The 25,266-nt window shown below is 37.6% G+C and overlaps 1 protein-coding gene across 4 annotated transcripts in view; it reads left to right on the forward strand.

Annotated features, from left to right (window-relative positions):
* LRRC28 (leucine rich repeat containing 28) overlaps nt 1-25,045 on the forward strand; it is a 50,850-nt gene extending 25,805 nt beyond the window's left edge. For 3 of the 4 annotated variants that reach the window (XM_010717535.4, XM_010717537.4, XM_085234394.1), the window contains exons 6-10: nt 5,818-6,024; nt 12,507-12,609; nt 15,792-15,967; nt 17,467-17,626; nt 20,745-25,045. In XM_010717535.4, coding sequence (XP_010715837.1) covers nt 5,818-6,024; nt 12,507-12,609; nt 15,792-15,967; nt 17,467-17,626; nt 20,745-20,817 — 719 coding nt within the window. In that variant the 3' untranslated portion in view covers nt 20,818-25,045. Of the gene's footprint in view, nt 1-5,817; nt 6,025-12,506; nt 12,610-15,791; nt 15,968-17,466; nt 17,627-18,474; nt 18,538-20,744 lie in introns of all 4 variants that reach the window. The other variant, XM_010717539.4, reaches the window with a different exon arrangement.
* Nucleotides 25,046-25,266: the final 221 nt, after the last annotated feature.

The raw sequence follows: 25,266 nt of genomic DNA on the forward strand, positions 1-25,266 counted from the left end.
TAGCCTGTGTAAGAAAAATAGAGGAATAAGTCACCTTCAGGTTTGTTAGCCATGAGGAACAGGACATTTTTCAAACTTTCACTAACAATATGATGAAAGCTTTGCATACAGCTGTGTCAAAATGTAAATGTAATTCTTTTCACCTCCCCCTTTCTATGTCCTTAAATCTAATTATTCCAATTTTGAGTTATGGTCGGACTTCCTTGTTTGATGATGGCACAGGTCTGTCATAAGTGCCAATTAGTGCAAGAGGATTTTTATCATTTTTTATAGGCCGTGAAATGTGAGCTGCTTGGTAGGACAGTAAATGTAACGTAATATGTAATAGGCTATTTAATTTGCTTTAACTATTTTAAAAACTATTTAAGTTCTCCTGAGACATCCTAGAATGGATGTAAAAGATCTTTTCCCTCAAGCTCTTGGTTATTTAAACTTGTGTTTCCTGCCCATAGAAACACATTTAAATTTTACAGGCATGCACATATATAGAAATATTTTTCTGAAATGGAACAGGTAATAAGCTTTGTGAGTATGAGAAACTTCAGACATCTCTCACTTGTATCATCTGATAAGAAAATGCATCTTGTATTGACGTTCATTTCATACATCAACTGTGGTAGCCACCAGCACTTTGTTCCCTTCCTGAGGCAAACCACTGCTTTCTGTTTGGACCTGAGGATATAAAGGGACCACTGGGTGCATGAAGTCCAGTGCTTCACATGACAGCCTGACAGCCAGTCCTCACAGCACTTGATTCTGCAAAGATTAGTAAGAATCTATCCCCTTGGGTACCACAGGCTGGAAAGAAATTAACTAAATGGTGGATAGCAAAGACCTTGGCTGCAGCTGTGGGACAGCAACATGCTGCTGGGTTTGCAGTAGGTGTCAGACAACACTGTGCCAGATAGAAATGTTTGTATGATAAAAGCAGGATCATCACTGCTAACAGTATGAAGGTGTGTTAATGTACTTCTTTGTTCCTGATGATTTGGTTAGATTGAGAAATTGCATTAGTGATTTTCAGTGCTGACTTGTAACCCGTGAACCAGCACAACCAGTCCCTCCCTTCTGCCATTGTGTCAAGCAGATATTCTTCATTCCATTTCAGTCACTGAAGTCTAAATGTTCTTGCTTTTCTTTCTATATAGTAATTGGATTCTCTGTCATGTTAGCAATATTTGAAATGCTTATGTCGTCACCAAAGCAAAATCTAACAATTATTTTTACCATCGCAGAAAATAGAAATTCTAAACAAAGTAAGCCCTCAAGGAATATCGCCACCGGTAATGTTTTTCCATGCCAATGGTTTGCTGTGAGATATGACACCCATGTGTTAACTAAGGAATTTCATTGGGGAAGATAAGCCAGTATAACTTGATTTACATTTGGAATGTTCATGGTTGCGTTTTCATTCTTCTTGTCTTGCAGTCACTGGTTATTCCTGGTTGCTCTTTCCCCTTAACGTAAGATAATAAAGAACACGAAGTCACGTTAACTTAACACAGGCGCTGTTTGGTGTCCAGACTTAGGCTACTATCCAAGGAAATGTCTTATGGAGAATCCCTGATCCTGAGTTTGCAGTTCTGATATATAACTCTTTTTTTTTTTTTTTTTTCTTCAGTGTTCTGTGATGGAAATTTTCTAGGTAGTTTCATTTCATTTTAGCAATGGATGTGGTAATTTTCAGTGCTTTGTCCTCTTTCCCATGAGGTATTCTCTCTTTGTCCTCATATGCAGCATTATTCTTAAAAGAAAAAAGTGATGCAAAAAGCTAATTTAATATTTGGATTGTCTTCCTGGTTTCTACCCCTTATTGACACCAGTTCTCAGTTTCTTACTCTTTCCTATCGAGAAACCTCTTGTTTGTTTTTAATTTTCTCTGTGAGATCCCATTTTCCTGACCTCCTGGCAGTTTTAATTTCATTTCTACAGTCTGACCTCTAAGTGACAGCTCCTTGCTGATAAGTCCCTTTTTCCATTCCTTGTAGGTTCTCTGCTTTCTCTTAGCATCCTGCTTTGAGGTGCATACTCATGCAGGTAGGTCTGTAGCCCTTTCCTGTCCTCTTTTTATCTTTACTTGGATTGAAAGACTCAGAAAGCATTTGATTTCAAGTAAATCTCTGCCTTCTGTTCACTCAAACTCAACTGTGTTTGTGTTTCGTTTATCTCTGAATGAAATTTTGTGGTATGGCCCATCAGACAAGAGGTGGGATTGCTCTTCAGATTTCAAGACAGAAGGCTCAGGAGGTTTGAATTGCCTTTGGCAGCACTTGTGCTGCATAGGCTGTTACAGATGGGCTCTTCTTTGGATTAAACCATGGGAATTGCTTTTAAAGACTGGCATTTAGACCACCTGAGCCAGTTTTTTTTCCCCTTTTGTTGGATATGTTAATACAAATGCTTTTTGATTGAAGTTCAGTGATTTTTTTTTTTGGAAATTTTCTGAAAATCTTTGAAAGATTTACTTCTTTTTTGGAGAAAGTATACTGATATTTCTTTTCTCTCCCTATGTTGAGAGACAAACTTATTAGGTAGCTTTTCTTTTGAAAATGCATGTGTTAGAGGCCAGTATACTTGTCCCTTTCTCCGAATGGCTGGGAAAGCTATTGCAATGACTGCAGAGCTTGCTTTTTGGGACCTGCAGTTATCACTTCTGAGTCTCCACATTATAAGGCTGAATTAATTAGTGGAGTGCTGGCAGTTTTAGGATAGTCTGAAATCTTCATATGTACATCGGTGTCATTGAAATCATGTTCAGAAGGCTGTAGGCAGGACTTTGGCTATGAGCCTATGTATAAGTTCCTGTGAGGTAAGGCAGTATGTGAATTTACAGGCTGTCAGCTACTTGGTGCACAGCACCCCATGAGCATGTTTGTACCATATGGCTAAGCCAAAGAATTGCCCAACAATATGTGAAGGCATTTATCTGTGCAGATGGACACAGCTGAAGTACTCGGGTCCAAGAATCAGCGCAGGAGCTTGGTGCTGGGCCTTGGTGTGCCTTCACCAGTCTGAGAAGTCCTCAGTTAGGAGTTCAAAAGAGCTGCTGGGAATTTCTTTGAGCTCCTGATGTCAGAACAGGGCTCAAAGTGCTGCATTGTTGATTTTAATAGCCTTAAACTTCATGCTAGAGTTAATATAAATTCAAATTTACACATTTGAGTTCCATTTAAATGTAATCAGAACTCCTGAATGTGGCGTAATGGTGATGTATATTTGTCCATTTCTCAACCAGTAAAAAATCTCATCTCTCAGTTAAGTCCCTTCCCTGTTGGCTCTTTTTATTTAGGAATAGCTGTTTTCTGAATCTGCCTAAAATTTCCAAAGCTCCCTATCATAAATGTTGTAGTGCTTGATAAGGTGATGGCAAGAGAGGTTTGTAAGCCTTTCAGTATTCTTGTCAGATAAAATACCTTTCGGTGTTTGTGGTGTTTTTTTTTTTTTTTAAAGTGTGGGTAATAGTAACTAAAAGCTTGAAAAACTTATTAATGGACCGTTTATATTTTGTGTTATTATTCTTCATTGTTTTATTATTCTTCATTGTTTTCCTTTGCTTTGGATTGAAACCAGCTTATTGTCATTAGTAAATGTCTGAGCGTGTTCTTCAACATGAGCGTTCAGCGCTACGGTGGGGAGTCTGGGAGTTTCATCTGGTGGTACTTTAAAATGATTTGGTTTGTTTTTTAACTTCATCATGGGTTGGTGAGTGTTTCTGTAACATATGGCACTATAGGTTGAAAGTGGATGTTTACATCTGGTATGCATTGGAAGATTAAGGTAGAGAGGATGAAGTTTTGGACAAGTATGTGTTTTTTGGATGAAGGATAAAGTGAGAATACTTTTATTTCCTCTTAGATTTGAAACATATCATTCCAGCAATGCCTTTGAAATTCTGCCAGTTTTGCCATCCGTAACATTTATGGGATTTTGGACTGAAACTGAATTAGAAAACTGTTTTTAGTGGTGGAGAAAAAGGTTAGTGTATGAAAATAGCTAGGCCTATTATTGACTGCATGTGGTCAGTGGTTTGGCTGAATGTAGGTGGCTCTCTTCCTGTCACTATTTTAAAGCGTCTTTTTTTTTTTTTGAGATGAATATAAAACTCTTTAAATTAGACTGCCCTACTGTAGTTCTCTAGCGTAGAAGTCTTTTGCTATTCAGTCCTATAGTAAAACAAACACACAAAAAACTTTAAGAAAGCTTACGGTTGCTGCTAAAATTGGAACTGTGAAAGGTTTGAAAAGTGGTAGCTGTGTATAGCTGCAGTTTGTCAGTTTTCTTATGAGAGGATTCATGCACTTTGTTGTTGATTCTTTATTGTAGTTAATGCTAGGTTTTTTTGCAACAGACAGCAGCTCTTCATAAGTGCACACACAAACATTAATTACTGTTTTTCTGAGAATTGCTAATAATTGCATTGTATTCACCTTTTTTTTTTTTTTTTCTAATCATGTTTCTAGTCTTAAAAGTAAAATTTTAGCAGTTTTTCCTAAGGTCAACTTCAGACTTGCTGTTTCTCCCATTGCATAGCAGACAGCTTGAAATTAACCCAGTGTTTTGTTTATTTCTTAGTATGTAGCATACAAGATGCTCAGGGAATAGTGGATTTTCTAGCTCCTGCTGCAGAGGAAGCTGAAGGGCACAGCAGATTCTCCTGAACTTTAACAGTATTGTCCTATTTATTTTCTCTAAAACAAATAAACAAAAAAAACAACAAATAATTAGTGGTAGGTCTGTAAATCATGCAGGTTGTTTTGACTGTGGGTTGTGTAGGTTGCTTGCTGTTTCCACTCTAGAAAATTCTGGTGAACCTTGTTTATAAGTTACCAGATGTGTGAACTGATTTCATTCAGCTGAAGATAAAGAAAATTTGGTTCTGCTGTGAATTATCCTGAGAACTGTTGAGAGCTAGTTCCATTGCTGTGTCTACAAAGAAAGCAAAAGTTTCCCCATGTTTGGGGACAAGCAGTTCCCCATATTTGGGGACAACAGTGGATAGAATTACCTAATTTATAGAGTAACTGAAAAGGAGTCAGTACCTGATCAATTAGCATACCAACAGAGCTGCTTAACGTGTTGCTCAGTCTGTCCTTAAAGAAGGGCTCCCTGGTACCAAGGGCTAGAGGCAAGGAAATGACTGTGGTGCACGAGTGAGGCCGCTTGGTTGGTTGTGTCTTGCTGACTTGGAAAATCTTCATTTGTTATCTGCAGTAGAAATCCCACAGCATTATACAAAATGCAAAGTAGACTACTTCTCCTAAAGATATTAACCAGATTGTTAAAATGCTAAGAGAAAAACTTGTAGAAACTGTAGTTACTGCAATTATCATTTGTAGTTTACTGTAATACCTTCTTGCAATATAACAACTTAAGTAAGGTTGATACCAAAGTTGCATCCTCAGATGTTAAAATTATGTAATATTAATTTGAGCTTGCATGAATCTGGGGTCGTGCGAAATTCCTTTGATAACTACAAGTTATGTAACAGAACTTATACTTTTTTATTTTTTTTGTTTGTTCTGATTTTGACCCAGGTACTGCTTGATGTTGTTAATAGTAATCAACAGTTTAGGAATGCACTGTATTGAGAGAGCTCATATGAGCATGCTGTTGCTTGTCAGAAAGATCTTGAAGTACTATGGTGATAGGGATAATTAGTATTGTTTCTGAACGCAGATTCTTAGAACTGTATTTTCTGGGGAAAAACAGGACAGCAAACAGCTGACCTTTGTTTTTGATTTAAGTGAGCATTTTTCTGGTCTTGCTTATGAAAACAATTATATTAACATATCTCAACATTTCCTCTTTGGATTGTAGAGGTTGGAGATCTGAGGGAGCTGCAAACACTGGATATTTCAACCAATCGCTTGATAACCTTACCTGAAAGGCTGCATATGTGCCTCTCACTGCAGTACTTGACTGCAGACCGGAACCACCTGTGGTATGTTCCCCGCCATCTGTGCCAGCTTCCAAGCCTCAATGAGCTCTCCATGGCTGGGAACCGCCTTGCATTTCTGCCTCTTGGTGAGTCACTGCTTTCACTGGGCTGGGGGTGGGTCAGAGAATAGATGGGGAAACAAATTTGCTTCCTCCTCCTCCTCTTTAAAAAAAAAAAAAAAAAAAAAAAAGGCAACAGGTGATTTTTCATCCATTCTGATCCCTTCAAACTCTGTTTATGGAGTACTTACAGTGATCAAATTGTTGGAAAATATATTAATGAAAAAAATACAGGTTGAGGTTTCATATTTGCTTTAGAGCCATTGGTCATCTATCAAATCTGCTTTATTTTTAGCTAATGGGGGAAAAAGTTTAAACGATGTCTTGTTTAAATATAGTACTGAGTAATCTAAGTTCCATCACTTTAGGTAATGACCTGCTTCTGTTTGCTGGATCTGGTGTTTAAGTAAGATTCTTCAGCTAGAGTTGGAAACGTGCTGAGGAGTACCAGTAAATCCATATAAGTGACTTCTTTCATTGCTGGGAATGTCAGTACTGAATAGTCCAGCTAAGATTTAGTTTGTGTGGTATATAGGCATCCATCAAAACTTTCACAGCAGATGTACAAGAAAAACTTAATCTGCTTGTTCCTCAGCCCTTTCTAAGTTTGGAAGTGTAGAGGGAGGCCTTCATGAGCAGGAGGTGTGGTGACTGAGTGGTTTGTGTTGTGGGAAGTCATTGTGACTGCAGGAAGGGTGGATTGCATATTTTGTCCATGAAAAGCGAGACATCTTCCATGTGTCAGTAGGCTAATCTCTGCTGAAATGCAGATGTGCGTGCAGATTTACTGTGCCAGCTGAATAGCCATGAGTAGTTTTTCCTCTAGAATGCTCTTAGAGGTTGGTTAATTAGGTGCAGATGAAGTGACAATAATATTGAAAAGAAGATGAAAATGAAGGTGACTAAAAATGGGATGTTTTTATTTCTAAATTAATGAAACTGTGTGGGTTTAACTTAATTTTTTCAATACTAGCAGTTCAGTCTTTAAAGCAGCTGATAGTCTTATTTTTTTTAACACCTTAGTTCATATTACTGACAAGTGCAAATAATGTCTCCAGACATGGTGTTTCAGTTATGTCCCAACATATGTCATTATATAAATGAGAAAATGAGTTCCAGGATGCATCATCCAGACTTCACAGTACCATCTGAAACAAGCAAAGTAGTGAGCCTCAGTTTGGCAAATATTCCTAACTCCATTTCATGAGAGAGAAGTGGAATATTTTTAATTTTTCAAAAATAAGATGATGCTCAGTAAGAGAAGATGTGAAATATTTAAGGGTGGAAGTTTTCTCTGCTTCTGCTCTGGTAGCTTATCTGTGAGTGAGCTATGACCCGTATGAGCCACAGATCTACTCACGTGTTTTAAGTTCAAAAGGAGGAAATAAATCTGTAATATAATGATACACCTTTTTTTTTCTTCTTTATTTTTAGCCTCAAATTCAAAACATTCTGAGGGAACTTCTAAAATAATGGGAAACATCAAAGACTGTCAATTGACCTTGTTCAGTAGTTCTTAATAGTGACTCACTGGAGAACATTTGGAGATAATTTGCTATCTGTGAATATGAAACTGAATCATAAATCCTAGAGTTCAGAGGAAAAGCAGCCCAGCATAAACGTAAATGTTTAATCCTTGGTGAAGAATCAGAAGGCTTCAGAGTGGTCGAGATGTGATGGCATCAAATAGAGTGCACTGAAAAGCAAAATGAGATCTATTTTCTGCTGTATGAGAAAGTGTTCTCCTTGATGTGCTGAACTACGTGGAATGTTAGAGTATTACTGAAGTTAAGCCATAATTGTAGCATATTTCTGCTAGCTGCACATGCTGGCTAGTTTTATGTATATTTATATGTAACTTCTCTATTAATGGTGCCCGTGGCCAGTGAAAGATCCTGCAGAAAAAAAGAAAAGTGATATTTGAGCAGTAATCGTCTTACAGTTGTTTTTCTGTGAGGGAGTTGAGTAGGAAGGCAGCCATCTTACACACCTCCAAAGAATGTTTTTCTTTTGCTTTTTTAAGAGGCACGTCTGTGGCAGAAGAAATGTTCATGCTTGGAACGTGTTGCTTAAAACTTTTTCAAGTGTGATTTACTTTATTTCATATGGTGGTTGACATCCAATGTGGCAAGGTACCCATTTTTCTCCAGCTAAATGTGTCCCTTGTTGCTGCCTGTACGGCTCCTGTTAGGTGTAGTGCAAGCTGGCATTTTCCTGTTCCTAGACTGATGGTCTCAGATTCTGGCAGTAGCACTGTGACTGTACTGCTGGATAGATACAGGGCAAAATCCTGCACAGTGCATTCTTTGAGGTGGTAACAGTCGTATGTGAGCTTGAGGGCATGTGTATCTTAAGAAAAAATTCTGATATTTTTCAGTTTTGCTGGATTCAGTAATAGCTTACACCACTCTGACTTTTCTAACTGATAGGGAAACAAGCAGATAGGTAAGTAATACTGAGTTAGTCATTTGTTGTGCAGGATACATCTAATGTTTGGATATGCTGGTATTTTTATTTTTCCACATTGTGTTGGTTTACGCTCAAAGAAACAAGAGTGTAGATCTGAATGTTTGGGCCTTCCTAATGAATTTCTAAAAATGCCCAAATCAGAGGTGTGTAAGCTAAGCTGGAAACTGCATTCTAGCCAGCTCTATGTAATTGCTTTTTATTTTCTTGTCATTGGTTTTCGTGCTGTTCCAATAAGTGGTCTTAAGAATTCTGTTCTTGAATGGCAGATAGCACCTCCGATCCCTTTATATCAATCTTATAATCAAAATTACACTTTGATAGAAAGCTAACTTGAAAATTTTACTGCTAGCAAATGCTTCAATGCCTGAAAACAAATTCTGCTGCAAGCAGAAATTTGAATCTGATGACACTGCAGAAGTAAAATTGATTTATGTAATAGAGTACAAATATAATTAAAATAGGCTATAAATTCTGAAGTATACTGGCAGCTCAGGGGGTGTTATGGCAGCAAATACTCAGTGTTATATCACTTTATTAGGGGTTTATGTGCACTTTTTGTTTAGAAAATGGGTCTAGTAATTATCAGTGCACAGTAAACAAAGGTCTTATTCTACCTCAGTATATACTGCTTTTGTGTCCTTGCCCTCGCAGTATGGTTAAAAGAGCATCAGTGCAGACACACAAGAGCTTTTGTTCCATCTTCAGCCATGTGGAATGCATATGCCAGGGCCCTGAGGTTAAGACAAGAAAAAAAAAAAAGGAAAAAAGAAATAGAATTGGGGTTTGTTCAGGACTCATGGCACTGGGTCATTTCTGGGAGAGATGTCTTTGATCTGGGAGCCTGGAAGGAGGAAAGTGGAAGTGTTTTAGACAGTACAGTGCTGGCAAAAGCCACATGAAAACCTTCTTTGTAGCTTTAGCCTTTTCATAGATGGACAGCTTCCTTATTTTACCAAGTTCTTGCAGACTGTTTTCTAAAGAATTTTTAACAATATTTATTGATTGATAAAAGGCATAAAAATTAGTGGAGATGAGATGAGATACAAAGAGCTTTTTAAAGTGATGTTTTATTTAAATTTAAGCTTTATGGATAGTGTTTGAGACTTGAAAAAACATCTTTTGGGGACTGGAAAATGCTTGGTTATTTAATGCAAAGAAACTATATCAAAGGAACACTTATAGTTAAAGGCTATTTGGCTTTGGGAATAGAATTTTTCCTACTGAGATATTCTGTCTAACGTCCAAAAATTTGCTTTAATTACCTAGGAAATGCAGTCAGCTTAGAACTTAGAATCTAAACATAGCATAAGATAAAGACGGAGGAAAGAGATGAGATGCAGCCTAAGTCCCCACCCCTAAATGTGTATGAAAAGAACAGCTTTAGGGCTTTTTTTGACTTGCTTGATTTCCAGCCCATTTGCATACATCTGTGTGGAAATGAGCAAGATGAGCCCTCTTTTAAAATTTTCTTCCATTCTCTAAATTAATGAGTTAAACAGTATCACGTTCAAGCTGCCCCAGCAACCTATAGTTTTCTGCTCTTCTTCACCAGATTGATCTCTGCAGCATGAGGCTCCCTCAGCTCTCAGTGGCCTGTGCTATTTGTGTTTAATTTTATTGAGTAATTCTTTTCCACCGTTATAGTACTTTGCGGTGTTACTTCTTTGGTACTGCAATATTTTTCTTCGTTGTAGGATAGTGATGTTTTTGTTTCATCTAAAAATATCCCAGAACTTTGTTAAACTATTTTCAGCCCTGCCATACTGAGGCAAAATACCCCATCTTTTTTGAGGTGTTAACTCTTAACAGTGCGCAGCAGCATCGCACAGTGGTGCTAATCAGTCAGCAGAGGTATTTGTACTTCTTTCGTGGGGCAGAACAGTTGACAGATGCCGGAGATAGTTCTTGGAACTAGAGTATCTTTGGGCCGGGGTCAAAAAGGCACGTGATGGGTAAAAACATCGCCTGATGTCCAGTTATTCTGATTTGAGCAAAGCCCCAGTTATGGTTCCTGAAACCTGTTGCAAAACCTCTATAGAGTGCAGTGTAAGAGCCTATATTAAAAGAAACAGAAGTCAAGTTTTCTATGTTAACGTTTTCAGAAACAGAACATATTAGTTTTCTGTGGGTATCAGTTCTTCTTCCTTAGACTGAAGATTTGATGACGTGGCACTCTTTGAAGCTCCTCAGCTCGAGCCTTTAAGGTTTCCGATACTTACAGCTGCTAGTCAAGTGGGTGACAACTGAAGACATTTGGTGTATTTTAAGATGGCCAAATGTTTGGGGAAATCATTTCAGATGTCATTTGCTTTATCTCTGTAAAGTGGTACCCAAAGCTCTAAGTGAAAGTGAAACTGTCCTGTGATAAAAATGGGCTTGTATTACTTATTATAGTAAGGAACGGTGATGAAAGATCACTACTGCAAACAGAATAGCTGCATAGAGATATTGTATATGAAAATGGTTTAAATTTTTCTTCTGTTCTTGGCTGCTGTTTCAAAAGGGGCAGAAGCTATATTCACTTTTATTTGTTGCTAATCAAGGTAATTGCCAGTTGACAAAGATGGGAAGTCAAGCTAGTTGATGTTACTAGAGCTTTCAGTGTAGCTGATTCAGCTACAAGGCTTGTTTATCTTGCTTAGTTTCTATGACTTGCTCGTGAAAGTTTAAGAAGTTGAGAAATATACGAATGGCTTTTCATAATGCAGTTTGTTTGGGTTGCAGTTACCTCCTCCATAGCACAGATGCTTTCAGATGTTTGACAGCTTCTTGCTTGGTCTGTGTTAAATGCGTGTCTCTTCCCAACCTGGTGCGCTGAATGGCATAGGAGCTACAGATGAAATGGACTGCCAAGTTGATCCTACATGTCAGCTTTGAAAGTTCAAAACTCTCTTAGGAAAAAAAAAAAAGCTATTCCCTTTATTTTGGTTTTTCACTTCTTTTGATAGCAGACTGACTGGATCCTGCTGATAAGCAAACCTATTCCTTCTGAGAATTATTCCTAGAAACCTAAATTTTCTCCTTTTGCTCTGTTTTTCCACTTCAGCTTGCTAAACAAAAATAAAATCATCCCATACCTATGTGGTTATATCTGGAAATATTAACATACTTATAGTTCATGAAAGTATTGCTTAAATATGCCCTGCTTGCTTCTTTTGACTGCCAGCCTTGAATATTTTAACAGAAATAATAAGCAGCTCATATTTGGATGTATTGATTGTTTATTTATAACCACAACTTCTGCTGTATAATATTCTGCAATTTAATGCTTATGTATTTCCCTGTGTTCTGTAATTTGACATATCTCATGGACTTCTGAATGATCACTGTTATGTACCTAGTTATGGCTAATGTAGTTAATCATGTTTCTCGGAGAGAAGAAAGTGTGGGACATACCACCATAAAGGTTTTTTCTTCACCATTTCACAGATAATAAGGCTGTGATTTTGGTGGTGCAATGTTAATGAAATGGAGACTTGACCTTATGCAGTATAGAATCACAGAACAGCTTAGACTGCAGGGGATATTAGAGATGATCCAGTTCCAACCCCCTGGTATGGGCACGGTCGCCAACCTCTTCTAGATCAGCCTGCCCAGGATCCCATCCAATCTGGCTTTGAGCCTCTCCAGAGGGGCATCTGCGACCTCTCTGTGCAACCTGTTCCAATGCCTCACCACCCTCTGAGTTGAAACAACAACAAAAAAGCAAAAGTATACACTGTAGGATTCGAAATGGATTGTCACTTTTCTTCTTCTACCTCACTTGGAGTTTGTCAGAATAAAGTTTTAAATGGGATTTTCTGATCTATGGAAAAGAGCTTTATTATGGATCATTTGAAAAAAAAAATAATTGGAAATAGCACTTAGAATTATTAAAATAACTTGCTCAAATATTTACAATTGGGAAGTACTAATTTGTTTGCTGCCATCGAATTTGATTTCTTATTTATAATTAAAAGGAATTAACACTTAATCACTTAGCTCACAATTGTCAGTCATCCCTTCTCCCCCTTACTTTTTCTCTTGTTTTCTAAACCCAGATTTAGGTCGTTCGCGGGAGCTACAATATGTTTATGTGGATAACAACATTCATCTCAAAGGCCTTCCATCTTTTCTGTATAATAAAGTCATTGGTTGCAGCGGGTAGGTGTGAATTAAATCAAATGTTTTGCAAATGTGTTCCGTTGAAAATTTCTCATAAATATGTGCCTATGTGATACAGCTGAATTTTTTTGTGATAGATTCAGAATTAATGTCAGTTTAAGGATTACTGCAGCTGCCAGCTCTTCTACTTTTGCAACAAATGTTCTATTAATTGCTGACTTTCAGTATTCTCATGTTAAGCCATAAGTCGTTGCAGTTATTCTGAAGGAGTTTATAATGATAATGTAAGTCCCGAAGCTGAATGCTAGCAGCATTTAAAGATGGCCAGAACTGTAAGCTTTGCAAAATCTGCATAACTGAAGAATGCACAAACTGTTTCTTCATGTGTTGCACCATCTATCCAGTTCAAAAGTTTCCCCATTTCTCTAAATTTTGGGCCGTATCTTGGAATGCCACATGCAGCTTTGCTCATTTTTTGTGTCCCAGTATCAGCTTCTCCTAAGTCTTGGTACATACTAACTAAAATAGTTTTTTTCTAAGGAATTGTGGATTGACAGATATATTTTTAAGTGTGCATTTTAAAAATATCCTAGGTTGTCTCATGTTTGTGGTTAGGATGTGAGGAAAAAAGTGGTCTGACTAGGACAGTGGCTTAATTCTTTCTGCACTGACACTAGCATAAATTAGGATCAGCACCACTGAAATGAATGGAGCCTTACTGGTATAACACTGATCAGAGGAGGATTGTCCTCATTACCATCTAATTATAAATTTCTGGTATGCTTGCTCTCAGCAGATCTTATATTAAATATAAATTCCCCCTTTACAGCCTGTGCTCTATTGCAATATGTGAAATGCTGAGTCTTGGCATTTTAAGGTTTTTCTAATATTCATGTCAGCTGGTTGTGTGATATTTAAATACTTGCAATTGCATGAAACTTGTGCAGTCTCAAACTGACTTTGTTCTTCAGGGAAAATTATTTCTAGCCTTCGCTTTTTCAGAACTAATAATAAATTGTAAGAAAGACATTAAATGCCCAACAGGTAATAGAATTGTATTGATTGTGACCAAAACACTAATGATAATGCAGAAAATGTTCAAGCAAGTGTGGTCCAACTATCCTGTCCTTGTTCCTTATTTAACACTTAAAAAAATTGTTTTAATCTTTATGCTGATCTTTTGTAACTATTCAGTTTCCGTAAGACATGATAATTAAAAAAAAATCTGCTGTTCTTAATAAAGCATCCAACACAGAAGACTGATTTCCAATACCCAAATAAGTATGTGCATTTGTGTACCTGTCAGATAGCTGTCTTTACGTTGTAAAGCCATTCTGTGTTCCTTCTAAGAAAGCATGAGTAACCAATTCAAATTTTTCAGAGGTCAGGCAAAATGTTTGACGTTCCAGACTTTAGTACTTCGGTCATCCACAGGACAGCTAAATCTGCCATGCTGCTGTTACTAATATAAAGCTAGATTTCTGAAAACAGGATATATATTGCATTGTCTAAGTAGTGAATCTCTGTCTGGGAATCCTGCAGTCAGACTAATGGAGAAAGTCTTTTATGTAAGAGGTGATGATCTCAGTACTCAGTCAGATCATAGTTTTTGCAGGTAGGATTTCATAGTTTCCAGCTAGGTGTCTGTCACCCTTCTTCAAAGAAGCCAATGAGTGATCATAGTTTTTTTCCTCACTGTGGTTATTCTACCAGGCTCTCCTGCAGCTCCAGTTTTTTTTCTAGCTGGATAGACCATCTTTCCCCTTTCTCCCCTGCTTTTTAAACTACTTTTGTTGGTTTTTAAATTTTTCTTCTTGCACCAGTATTACTCACAGGTTCTGATTCTTTCCCTAATATGTCTAAATGTAAGGATGCATCCCTTAAATTATTCCTTTTGATACTCTGTTTTGCATGCCTCCTTTGTGTGCTGCAGTGGGCATTCGTATCTTCACCCTTTATGCAGAGTGAACCAAATAACCCAATTCTTAGTTACAGAAGCTGCAGTGAGGTTATGGGGTTTGTCTTCTATCTAGGTTGGTATGGGATTGAAAAGCTTGAAAATGTGGCATTATAGATTGATTGGTGTTGATGGCTTTGGATATTGATTGTTGGAGAATGAATTGTTGGAATACTGAACCTCTAAATTCTAGATTGTATTTTACCTCCGTTAAAGGTCTGTGGGGAAGTATTAAATATTTTAAAAGAGGTTTATTGACTTGCTTCTTGATGCTACTCTTCTTTGCTTATTTCTCAGAGGTATTTTTTCTTCAATCGGAGGGGATGAGATTCTTCCTTATCAGAGAAGTTCTACCACATTTCTTTCACATCTGATAAGGATGAAAGCAGTTACCTCAGGTTTTGGTCCGATATCTGGGAAGGCTGACAGATTTGCATTCATGTTCTATTTGTTAGGACTGGCCCTAACGAGTTGCTCTTGGCTTCAAATTTAAGTTGTCATAAACAATTTAAGTTCCCTTGTTGATTTCCCCAACTTAGTAGAATTTTCTTATGCCTGTCTCTTTGGCATGATAACTTGCAACAGGGATCACATAAAGAACTGTTATTCTAATACAGGCTGAATTTCTCTCCTTGAATCCTAGCAACCTTCCTTTTTCTTACTATAGTTTGAAAAGGACAAAGTTAGTACTTGAAAAAGGATCTTACAGTCTGAGCTGAGGTTTTATTTGGTTTTTGTTTTTCAGAGGGACTCTGGGTAGGGAAGGGTATGGGAAATAATCACTGAGTAGTAATTATGTTTCTTTGTGGCTGTAGCTCACAAGCATGCCTCATAGACAGTAGTTGAGTCCTACTGTCATTCTTAAGTGGTTGATCCAAGAAAAGGGAAATAAATTATTGAGTGTTAGATTGCTCCCTTATTTTCAGTTTTTAGTAATATTTAGCATTTGGAGGCTAAATGGGAATAACGTCTGTTACTTTGATAGTGCACTTGGCTCACATCCTTGGGACTGTGTACTCATTTCTCTAGCATTTGGAAGTTATTTGATAAATGCAGACCTCCAGATGTCTTGTGACATGTCATCAGAGGTTGGGTATCTTAAGAAAATCTGTGTCCATACATACTGCATTCTGCAGTGAGTCCGTGAATGGTGCTGCACTAAAGAACAGTATCAAGTGTGCTTGGGGGTTGGTAACTCAGGTTTCCCCATGCAGTTAACTTAATTTTTTCCTAACCACTTCTTAAATGCTTTGTGTCTTTCTAGCTGTGGTTCTCCAATTCAAGTTTCAGAGGTGAAACTGCTCTCTTTTTCATCGGGACAGTTAACTGTGTTCCTGCCAGCAGAGGTGAAATCTATAGGGACCGAAACAGATCATGTGCTGCCTTTGCAAGAATTGGCTATGAGGACCCTCTATAACACTTACTACGTGTATTTAAAGGGTAAGAATCTTTGTGTTCTTCAGATTTTGGATGCCCTATCACTGAAGTGTTCAAGGAGTGGTTTGGCCTTTCAGCAGCCTGGTGGTGTCCCTACCCAGGGCAGTGGGGTTGGAACTAAATGATCTTTATGGTCTCTTCCATCCCAAGCCATTCTAGGATTACAGAAAGAGTGGAAGTGCATTTCTGGCAATGATAGTAACACTTGACATGGCTTCTCAAAGAGCAGGACAAAGATGAATATTTTAAAAGATTTATTTAATCCAATTCTCTTTGAAATGCTGTATTACAAGAAAAAAAGTATTAAAAAAAAAAAAAAAAAGAGATCCAAAGACTTTCTAAAGTTGAGTGACACTTAGAAATGGTTCCTTGAGGACTGTGTTAAGAAGGATGCTTTTTGGAGGAGAAACTCTTTAATGGAAATACGGAATGAGAAATACAGTTCCTGAGGCAAGATTAGATGCATCAGCCAACTATGCAGCTTCTTGCCAGGCAGCACTCTCCTAAACTGGCAGGCTTGTGATACATAAGGCAAAAGAAACACTAGCAGCCGTTGGCCATTTCAGTACAGTGTGACAGCTGAGCTGTTTTAGTTCTGCCCCAGTTCAGACTCTGCTGTAAACTGGCCCTTGGCTGATCTGGTTATGCATCATGCAGTCACGTGAGTTAGCAATATCAGAATATCTGCAGATTCAGATTTTGAGATTTGGATGTACTATCTCCCTGTTAATCTTGGGAGAAGGCAGAAGGGTGAAGAGTTAATATGTGGGAATACTAACGGGAAGCAGGAAATGTCTGTGCTTTGTGGAGAAAGCATTAGCTGATCCAGAGAACAATTTAATTGATCAGCGTAGGATTGTGTCTGTTCTAAATTTCTACATATGGAAGGGAGATTAGAGGTTTTTAGTTGTTTAGTGATTTCAGGGATGCAGCTACATATGTGACTGCTGCTAGGTAAATGTGACAGAAATGAGTGGACTACTTTTCTGTAGTCTTTCCTTGACGAGGCTGTTACTTTTTGTTTCTGATGCAAATGTACTATTCATCATGCTGTCATCTTGTAGCCTGCTACTGTGTTCACTGCTGACATTTTAGTTAAGTAATACTGATGTTCTTCTCAGAATTTGGTATTGTTGTTGATTTCTAAACACCTGTCTAGACCATCTTCATGTCCACAAATGCTTTATTGCATATTACTTGATTTTGTTACTTGCTTGAGCTATGGTATTTTTCAACTGTATTTTTGGGACCCAATTCATGTTATGCCTATGGATGTTTAACTTGCACATGCAGCTTTGCAGCTTCTTAACTTGCACATGGAAAGCACCATATGCATTGCCTCAGTTGGTGTCACTTCCTTTATGTTGCTGTTCTTTCAACAAAGTCTTAAGAAAACAACAGAGCTGGTTTTCTGAACTGTCCATGGATTGTACTTCTTATGTTGGACTTTATAATACAGTATTTTCTTACAAGTCTTTTTTATTTCTCTTTTTCTTTTTTAGATTTGAATTTTCTTACTCCAATCTCACTACCAAAAAGCCTCTTGGAATTGTTGCACTGTCCCTTGGGACACTGTCACCGCTGTAGCCAGCCCATGTTTACCATTGTCTACCCAAAGCTCTTTCCCTTAAGGGAAACTCCAATGGCAGGATTGCATCAAGGGTAATTATACAGGAAATTACACTGGGGTTTCATTTAGAAAGAAAAATCTTATGGAAAAATGTATCTCTTGTTTGTTTGTTTAGCAGCCTTTCAGAATGAAGCCCCTGTCCAGCAATTACATGGTTGGCAAATCTCTTAGAAGGAAACCAACATACTACTGTTGGATTCTTTAATAAAGATTGCCTGTTTGATTCCCTCTAGATAGTGAAGATAAGATGGGATTGATTTATTTGTGGTGATGCAACAACATGCATGTTACCTCTGTGCCCTTGGAAGGAAATATGACCTAACACCAATATTTAACTCTTCCCTGACTCAAGAATGTCACTACCACGTAAAAGTGTCCCAGGATTAAAAACAGGGAAAAGCTCTAAAGACAGAACTTAAGTAAATATTCTATAGTAAAATAATCTTTTTTTAAAAAAATTCTGTGCTAATTACTTTAAGATACGCGTTGGAAACATGCTGCATTGTAAAAGGATGGCTTGCTCTAAAATGTTTGTTAAAAGTCTTAGTTCATCATCAGAGCAGTTGTGAATGTATCTGCAGGATTTGCGAGTCAGGTAGACAAGCCCATGCACACTTATTGCCTTGCTGGGTGGCAGTCATAGGAGAGACGGACCCCTGTGATTCAGAGTACTGCCCTCATGTAGATAAAGGTTTGAAGTGCCTTTAAGATGACAATACCTTAAAACTGATTGTTTTGCTGTGATTTTTAAGGCAAGTTTTCTAATCTGTGTCCCACTACTCTGAGTTTAGTCTTAAATTTATCAATACCGAGCTCAAACGTAGCGTTTCTCATGCCTTTTGCTCATGTGCATTATTTTCCCTCTGTCCTATTCAAATAGCTGTGCCCTCTGCTCTTTTGGGAAGGATGTGGCAGAGAAGAATTGTCATACTCTATAGAAGTGGTATGTGCTTGAAATTTCACACAGTGTGCACCCAGCATTGTTAGATGTAAGCTTATGGTAAAGATACCTTTACCACACCTCCTTGATCCTGACTGCAAAGATGCCAAGCAGCAACATCTCCTTGTCTCCCAAGACACCAGGATAGGGCTACAAATATTGGGTCCATGGGAGGAAATGCAAAGTTCTGTCAGGATCTTAAAGCTCTATTTCAGGAACACTGCTTGTATTCATAGCTTGTGCAGCTCAGACTAAACTACAGTACTGTTTGAAAACTAACTTGGTATAAAGAAATATTACTCAGTGGTAAACAAGAAAACAAGATGTTCAGATTCTTTTAGAAAATTCATGTCAAATCATTACTTAGACAACAACTACTTGTCCTGCTGAAATCCACTGATTTGCTGCTCGTGTTCCATAAAAATAAGAAACTGCTTTTCATAGAAATTTATTATATTAAAAAAAAAAAAGTTGTTTCAGGTCAATGGTGCCTATTTCTCACAGCTTTATCACAGGTTATTTTCTTGTGAGTTCGTGGCATAATAAATATCTGATTTGTCACTGATTCAAGTATATGAAAAAAAAAAACCAAAAACAACTTAGGTATGCCAAATCTGAGCAGCAGCCAGAAGGCAGCATAGATGTTATTTTGGAAAAGCCATCTTTCTTAGAAAGATCCTCAGATTACAGAGATTGCATCCTGCAACTCGTCATTCTGTTACAGAATGTTGAAATTCAATGGATTTTATATGCATTTAACTAAATTTCTTGCATGTGACCATCTTTATATTCAAGGTGACATAAGATATTATGATAATGCTGTAATTTCTTTCTGTCATTCAACTCCATTAGAACAGTATCACTTTCTACAAAAGTGATAGTAATCTACTCGCTGGTCACTGCTTCCTTTTATTACCTGCAATAACCCAATAATGGGAGAGTAGAAACCTCTGCTTTGTAATGAATTGTCTAGAGTTGCTCACTGTAGAACTTATTTATGAAGCAGTAGGCATATTAGTAGGCACTGAGAGTTTTGGAATTATGAGTACTAAATTTGTGACTCAGCAAAAACATACTTTGTTTATTTTGGAAAAACAGTATTGACATTCTAAAATATGACAAGAAAATATTTCTGCATGGCTTTCACTTTTTTTAAAAAAAGTTATGTTAATTACCTTGTGACAGTTCTCATTTTCTCCCTTAAACATGAACATACTGTGTTCTACGAAAGGCATTAATAAGTAGGGTTTTGAGTAGCTGACATTTGAAGCAAAGCCACAGAAAATGAGATCTAAGCAGGGCAGGCTGTCATCTCTGTAGCTTGTACATGACATGGAAAGATTATGTGGAAGTGTAGAGGTGTGATAGCTGGTTTAGTAAGATGTGAAGGACAGGGTTTTTGTTCTAAAGAGCTTACAGTGACCATGAAAACACACAGGATAAGGATCCTGAACGTTTGAACAGCACTGATTAGCACATGCCACGTCCATGCCAGTATCTTCTGTCTGGATTTGTGTCGCGTTCTGTATCCTCTTACAGGAAGGGATAGCTAAGTGTTGAACTGTATTTCTATCTCTAAAAAAGTACAGATGATGTTTAGCACTGGCTGAAGTGCGATTTCTGGATTAGTAAAAATCAGATCTTAGCATTATTCAAGTGGACATCTAGGCCCCTGCCAGGAGAGGGGCAGGAGGAGGATCACAGCGAGGCTGGTGTCACCCTTTCATGTCAACCCCTGCTGTCACACTGTGACAGCACTGCCTGTCCATCATCCTTGCTGAAGGTCTGGGCCCACTTTGTTCTCTCAGCTGAATCCAAGGACACTGGACTTCAGTCATTTCATGCCTGCAAGCAGTAATTTAAGAAACACATGAGCAAAGCTGAACCAAAGAATTACCCAGCTATTTTCCTTTCAGCTGTTAAACCTGCTGGCTATAACATGCAGCCACACCCTCTGCAGAAGGAAAAACCACACACAGTTTCTTTAAACTGAGCACGTAAGAAACCAGGAAGGTTTTTGAGAACCCCTGCAGTGCTTCCTTGCCTTTGTATCAGGCACTCAGATGTATCAAGTGATTCTTTTTCTAAAGTGTTGAGATCAACTAATCCTGTGCTTTACAAACCAACATATTGTCTGCTGTGGAATGGGGCCAGAAGCTTAATCTTTACTGACAACTGTTCCCCCCCTTCTTTTTTTTTTTTTCCCCTAGGAGGACAACTGTTAGTTTTGTGGCATACTGCTGCTCCACCCAGTGTCTGCAGACTTTTGACCTACTGAGTTGATAAACATTTTAAACTACTCAGGAGTGCTGCCAGTTTAAAGCTGCATTAGACGTCGTATCCCGTTGGTACTGGAATACAGTGTGTGTGCCAAAGCAGCAGAAGTGCCCAGTCGGGAACATTAAGAGGCACTTAAATCCTGCCCTATCAAATTTGGATGAAGTGCAGAAACTTTTTCGGAAGTGTAAATACCAAGTTTTTAAGAGCATTAACTTCTCTCAGCAAAGATAGCATACAAACCAAACAAATTTTTGAGTTCTAAGTCCCTAGATTTGCAGTGTTTTTCAAATGTGACTGCCTTCAGGTGGATCCACTGTGTCTTCTGGGTCAGTTTTCATTCCTCTAACAGAGTCCAGCTGACCTATAATTTAAAAACTATATGCCTAAACAGTTTTTGTTTATTGTTCCCATCTTTTACATTCTACAGTTGGATTCAGATGTGTAAATCTAAGACTGTACATGCCTTTGAAGGAGCCCTATGACTTTCACATAGAACTTGGTTTTACTTTTTCTCTCTCATCTCAATATTTTACCCCACAGAGTTATCCTAGTTTTATACTAAGTCTTTAACAGGCAACCGTACTATTTAAATCCATGTATTTAAAGCAGATCTTTGCTTCTAGTATTACTGTGAGCCACACTTATTCCACTGGAGTACCTAGGATATGTCTGGAGACTGAAGGTACTGTTTGAGTAACAAAGGCCTATACTGATATCTACAACAAGTGGTGTTGCTCTGGTGTGTTTGGTGATGTTTTCTTCATTTTCATCACTTCTATGCTTTATTTTTAATAAAAACAGTTTCCCTTTTGCTGCGTTCCGAATTCTTCAGGAAGAAGATATCAAGTACAAATTTCACGTGGAAAAAATAGTAATGTAAATATTTATCCCTATTTACTCTATTTTGACACTTGCAGCCAGTAAACCTGCACAGAGTAGGTCTTCATTTCTCAAGGTTCTGTGTTTGATTTGTGAGAGCTTCTCTGTGAAGTGTGAAGTTAACCTTAGGGGAGGCTGGAGAAGGGGAGGGAGGGAAGTACATTTATGTCCATGGGTAGGGATACATGCATACCTACATACACAGCAAAAGAGCTGTGATAACATTTTTAGTGTATTATCTTCGTATTAATTTCAAAGGACAAAGAATGGGGAAAAAAAGGCCCTAAATGTCTGTGTAAACTAAGATTTTCTTTATAAACAAAGCAGTTTAAATAGTTATCCCTTTTGGACTTGCTTTCACATATGTAAATTGTTAATGTATTTATTAAAAAAAAAAAAGCTATAAACTTTGTCGATCTAGCAGTGCTCCTCTGTGCAGTAGATATATGCTGAAATAAATACGAATGAAAAAGTTATAAAAATGGCAAGATAAAGAAACTTACTTGGTAGTGTATTAGCACACATTGTGATGAGTTGTGCATACTTTGGAGGGAGGAGGCACTGCAATGTTTTCTTTGGGCCAGAGAAGCATTTGTTCCTATTGCAGGTTTCCTGGCATCTCTTCTATAAACTGAGTATCTTGAGAGCACCAGAAAGACAGTCTTTGAGGGTGGAATTTTTAGATTGTGCTTGTTACTTGTAAAAAGTGTTGCTGGTTTTATTGGGTTGATTTTTTTTTTTTTTTTTTTTAGAGAGTTGAATTAGCATTAAGAAATGTAGAACTTAATCCTTCAGGAATGCAAGTATCATCTACTCTTTAAGAATTGTGAAACCACCTAAAATAAATCTCGTTTAATAAATTTTCTTTGCAGTAGGGGAAAGAGCAATGTCCAAACAGACTTTTTTTACTACTGGATTTCTTACTATGTCATTGGTCTAATTTTGTTTCAATGCTGGTATCCCCAGAAGGCCTTCCTACCCAGTGGGGTTTACCACTGAGGCAACAAAATTAATCTTCAGCTGTTTTTTTTCCTTCAGAACTACACATTTGAAATGTAAAGTACCCATGAAAAGTATCTACCTATATCAGAAGGGTGCAGATGTAGTACAGAAGCCAGTATGTTTAATGGACAACAGTGGTACAAAGACAAGTTTTTGGTACAGTTGTATAATTGGGAATTGTTGTTATTATTTTTACTGTGTCATCATTTGAAATACTTGAAGGAGGTATTTTGTTCTCTTTTTGTAGAAACTCGTGGGCTTTAAAACCAAATATTTCCGAACTCAATCATAAATTAGTTTTTATTTTAGAATTAAATCTTTTGATCAACTGAATGACACCAATGTTTGTTTGATTAGGAGTCAGATGGTAAGAGTAGAGCTTGATTTTCATTTTTTTCTTCCCATTATCATTTTTAAATTTGTATCAGTCTATTATTGTCTGCAAGTGCATTTCAGCAGAAGAAATTCCAGTCTGTTCTATAAGCAGGATGAATCTTAACTAACATTTTAATAGATGATATTTCAAGAATGGAATGTTCAATGAATAAATGACTTAAACATGCAATTGAAGCTGAAATGTCATATTCTATTTTTATGAAAAAAAGGAAGAGGAAGGCCAATATATAGACTGAAGATGCAGCTTAATTTCAAGTTTCTTTGATGGTTTTGATACAAACAGTGTTTGTATTCATCTGTATCTTTGGGTGATATTGTTCTAGATTAAAATAACTCCATTCTCACTAGTCCAAATTTTTCTAAAGTAGTTCTGTTGTAAGAGTACTTCATAACCAGTTAACAAGAGAGCCAGCTATGCTCTGGGAGCTTGCTGCTGATTGAACTGCACCGCTACATTTACAGGATGAGGTCAAATACTTTTGTGGCTTCTCTTTAAGGCGTTTATTTCTTAATTTTTGATTGCTCTTGTTGGTCAGGTCAGCTCACGTTGAGATCGGTTTCTCCTTGCACTGCAAAAAATCTGGTTCCAGCAGTTAAAAGAAGACCCTTTTATAGAAGTCTTTTTTGTCATAAAAATAGATCTTAAGTCTTGTCTTATGCTGGGAGCAGGAGAAACTTCTGATTTTTCTAGACATAATAAAAAGTGAGGTGCAAGAGAGGAAAGAAGGATAACACTGAGTTACAAATCTATTGCTATAAAATTTTTCTGAGGGACATTTAACTCCTGTCGTGACAAAAAGAGCACGTTTAAGTTTTGTTCATTATATCAAGCCGTGTTAATGAAATCGAGACCCTGCAGGACTGTGCTTAAAGATGTAACTTCTTGTTCTACCACAAAGAGAGAGGAGTCTCTGGCTTTGTTGAAAAATACTTCTTGAGCATTTTTGGGAACCTTCATGCTGCTGCTTCCTTGAAGGGATCAGCAATCTGTGTCCTTTTCTGAGTGAAGAGCAAGCTCTTAAATCAGCAAGTGAGCATTTTCCTGTTTCGGCCTGATGCTTCTCATGAGTTCTTACTGAAATCCGTCACAAACTTTCTGTTTATTTCATTGTGGTGATCTTGGGTTGAGCAGACTGGAGCTGCTTTTTTGCCAAATTGTCTTCAATTGTTACAAATCAAATTCTACTGAATTCCTTTTTCTGTTACAAAGGAGGATGAGCCTTGTAATACCTGTGTGGTAACAGCATGTCAGGTTTTACTGACAGCGCAGCCAAGCTGAAGACTGGAGGGTACCAAACCTTTCACTAGAGAGAGTGACTTTTAAGGCCATTGTGGCCTCATTGGAGTACTACTGATAACAGAAGAACTTTTGCCTTGATGTCAGTGGAGGTTGGATCAAGCTCTAATTCATGAGAGAGAAGAATCTTTTACCATCTTTGTATTTCTTGCAAAAACTGGGACAGTATCGTTGAGGGCTGTGCCTACTGCTAGGCAACCTGTCTGCAGCTGAAATTCTGTAATTCCAAGGTGTGATTCTTTGCCTTTTACCTTCCTCCTAATCTTGTATTGTTGCAAAATGTAACAATTAACTTGTGATGGAAGAGACTGAGTAAATTGAATCCAGAGCTTTTATTACTTTTTGTATTACCAACCAATTTTGTAAGAGACTGAAGGTCTGGTGGAATGAGATGGCAGGGTTCAGGTGAAGACTTCACTGTTTGTACTGTATGTCCATTCCTTGGTTTACAACTTGAACTTGGATTGCAACTGAGTTTATTCTGTGTTTGTTGAATGTGTATTGCCTTTTTGCTCTGTATTCACCAAGTGTCAGTCAGTGTGAAGGTGAGCTTGGTAGATGTTTTATTTAAAGTTAGTGGTGCAGTTTATTGTACGTGCTTGTTAATAAATTATATTTTTTATAGAATTACAGTTCATTAAAGTTAACTAAACTTTTGCTCCTGGGGCTATTAAGTTGTTAGCATTTAATTTACATCGCAGCTAATTTGCATAGTAATTAGCTAATAACTCTTCCCTTCCTAAGGCTGGAGGAGTGTGGACACTTCAAAAGACTACCAAGCCTAAAGCACCCCTTCAATTCACAAATCTCTTTGTCTCAGACAGCGTACTTCGCTAGATATGTGCAAAACCTGTTGGAGAACAATACTTTAGACCTTC

The sequence above is a fragment of the Meleagris gallopavo genome, chromosome 12 (genome assembly GCF_905368555.1).
Source record: "Meleagris gallopavo chromosome 12, MGAL_WU_HG_1.1, whole genome shotgun sequence".
NCBI classification, from domain to species: domain Eukaryota; kingdom Metazoa; phylum Chordata; class Aves; order Galliformes; family Phasianidae; genus Meleagris; species Meleagris gallopavo.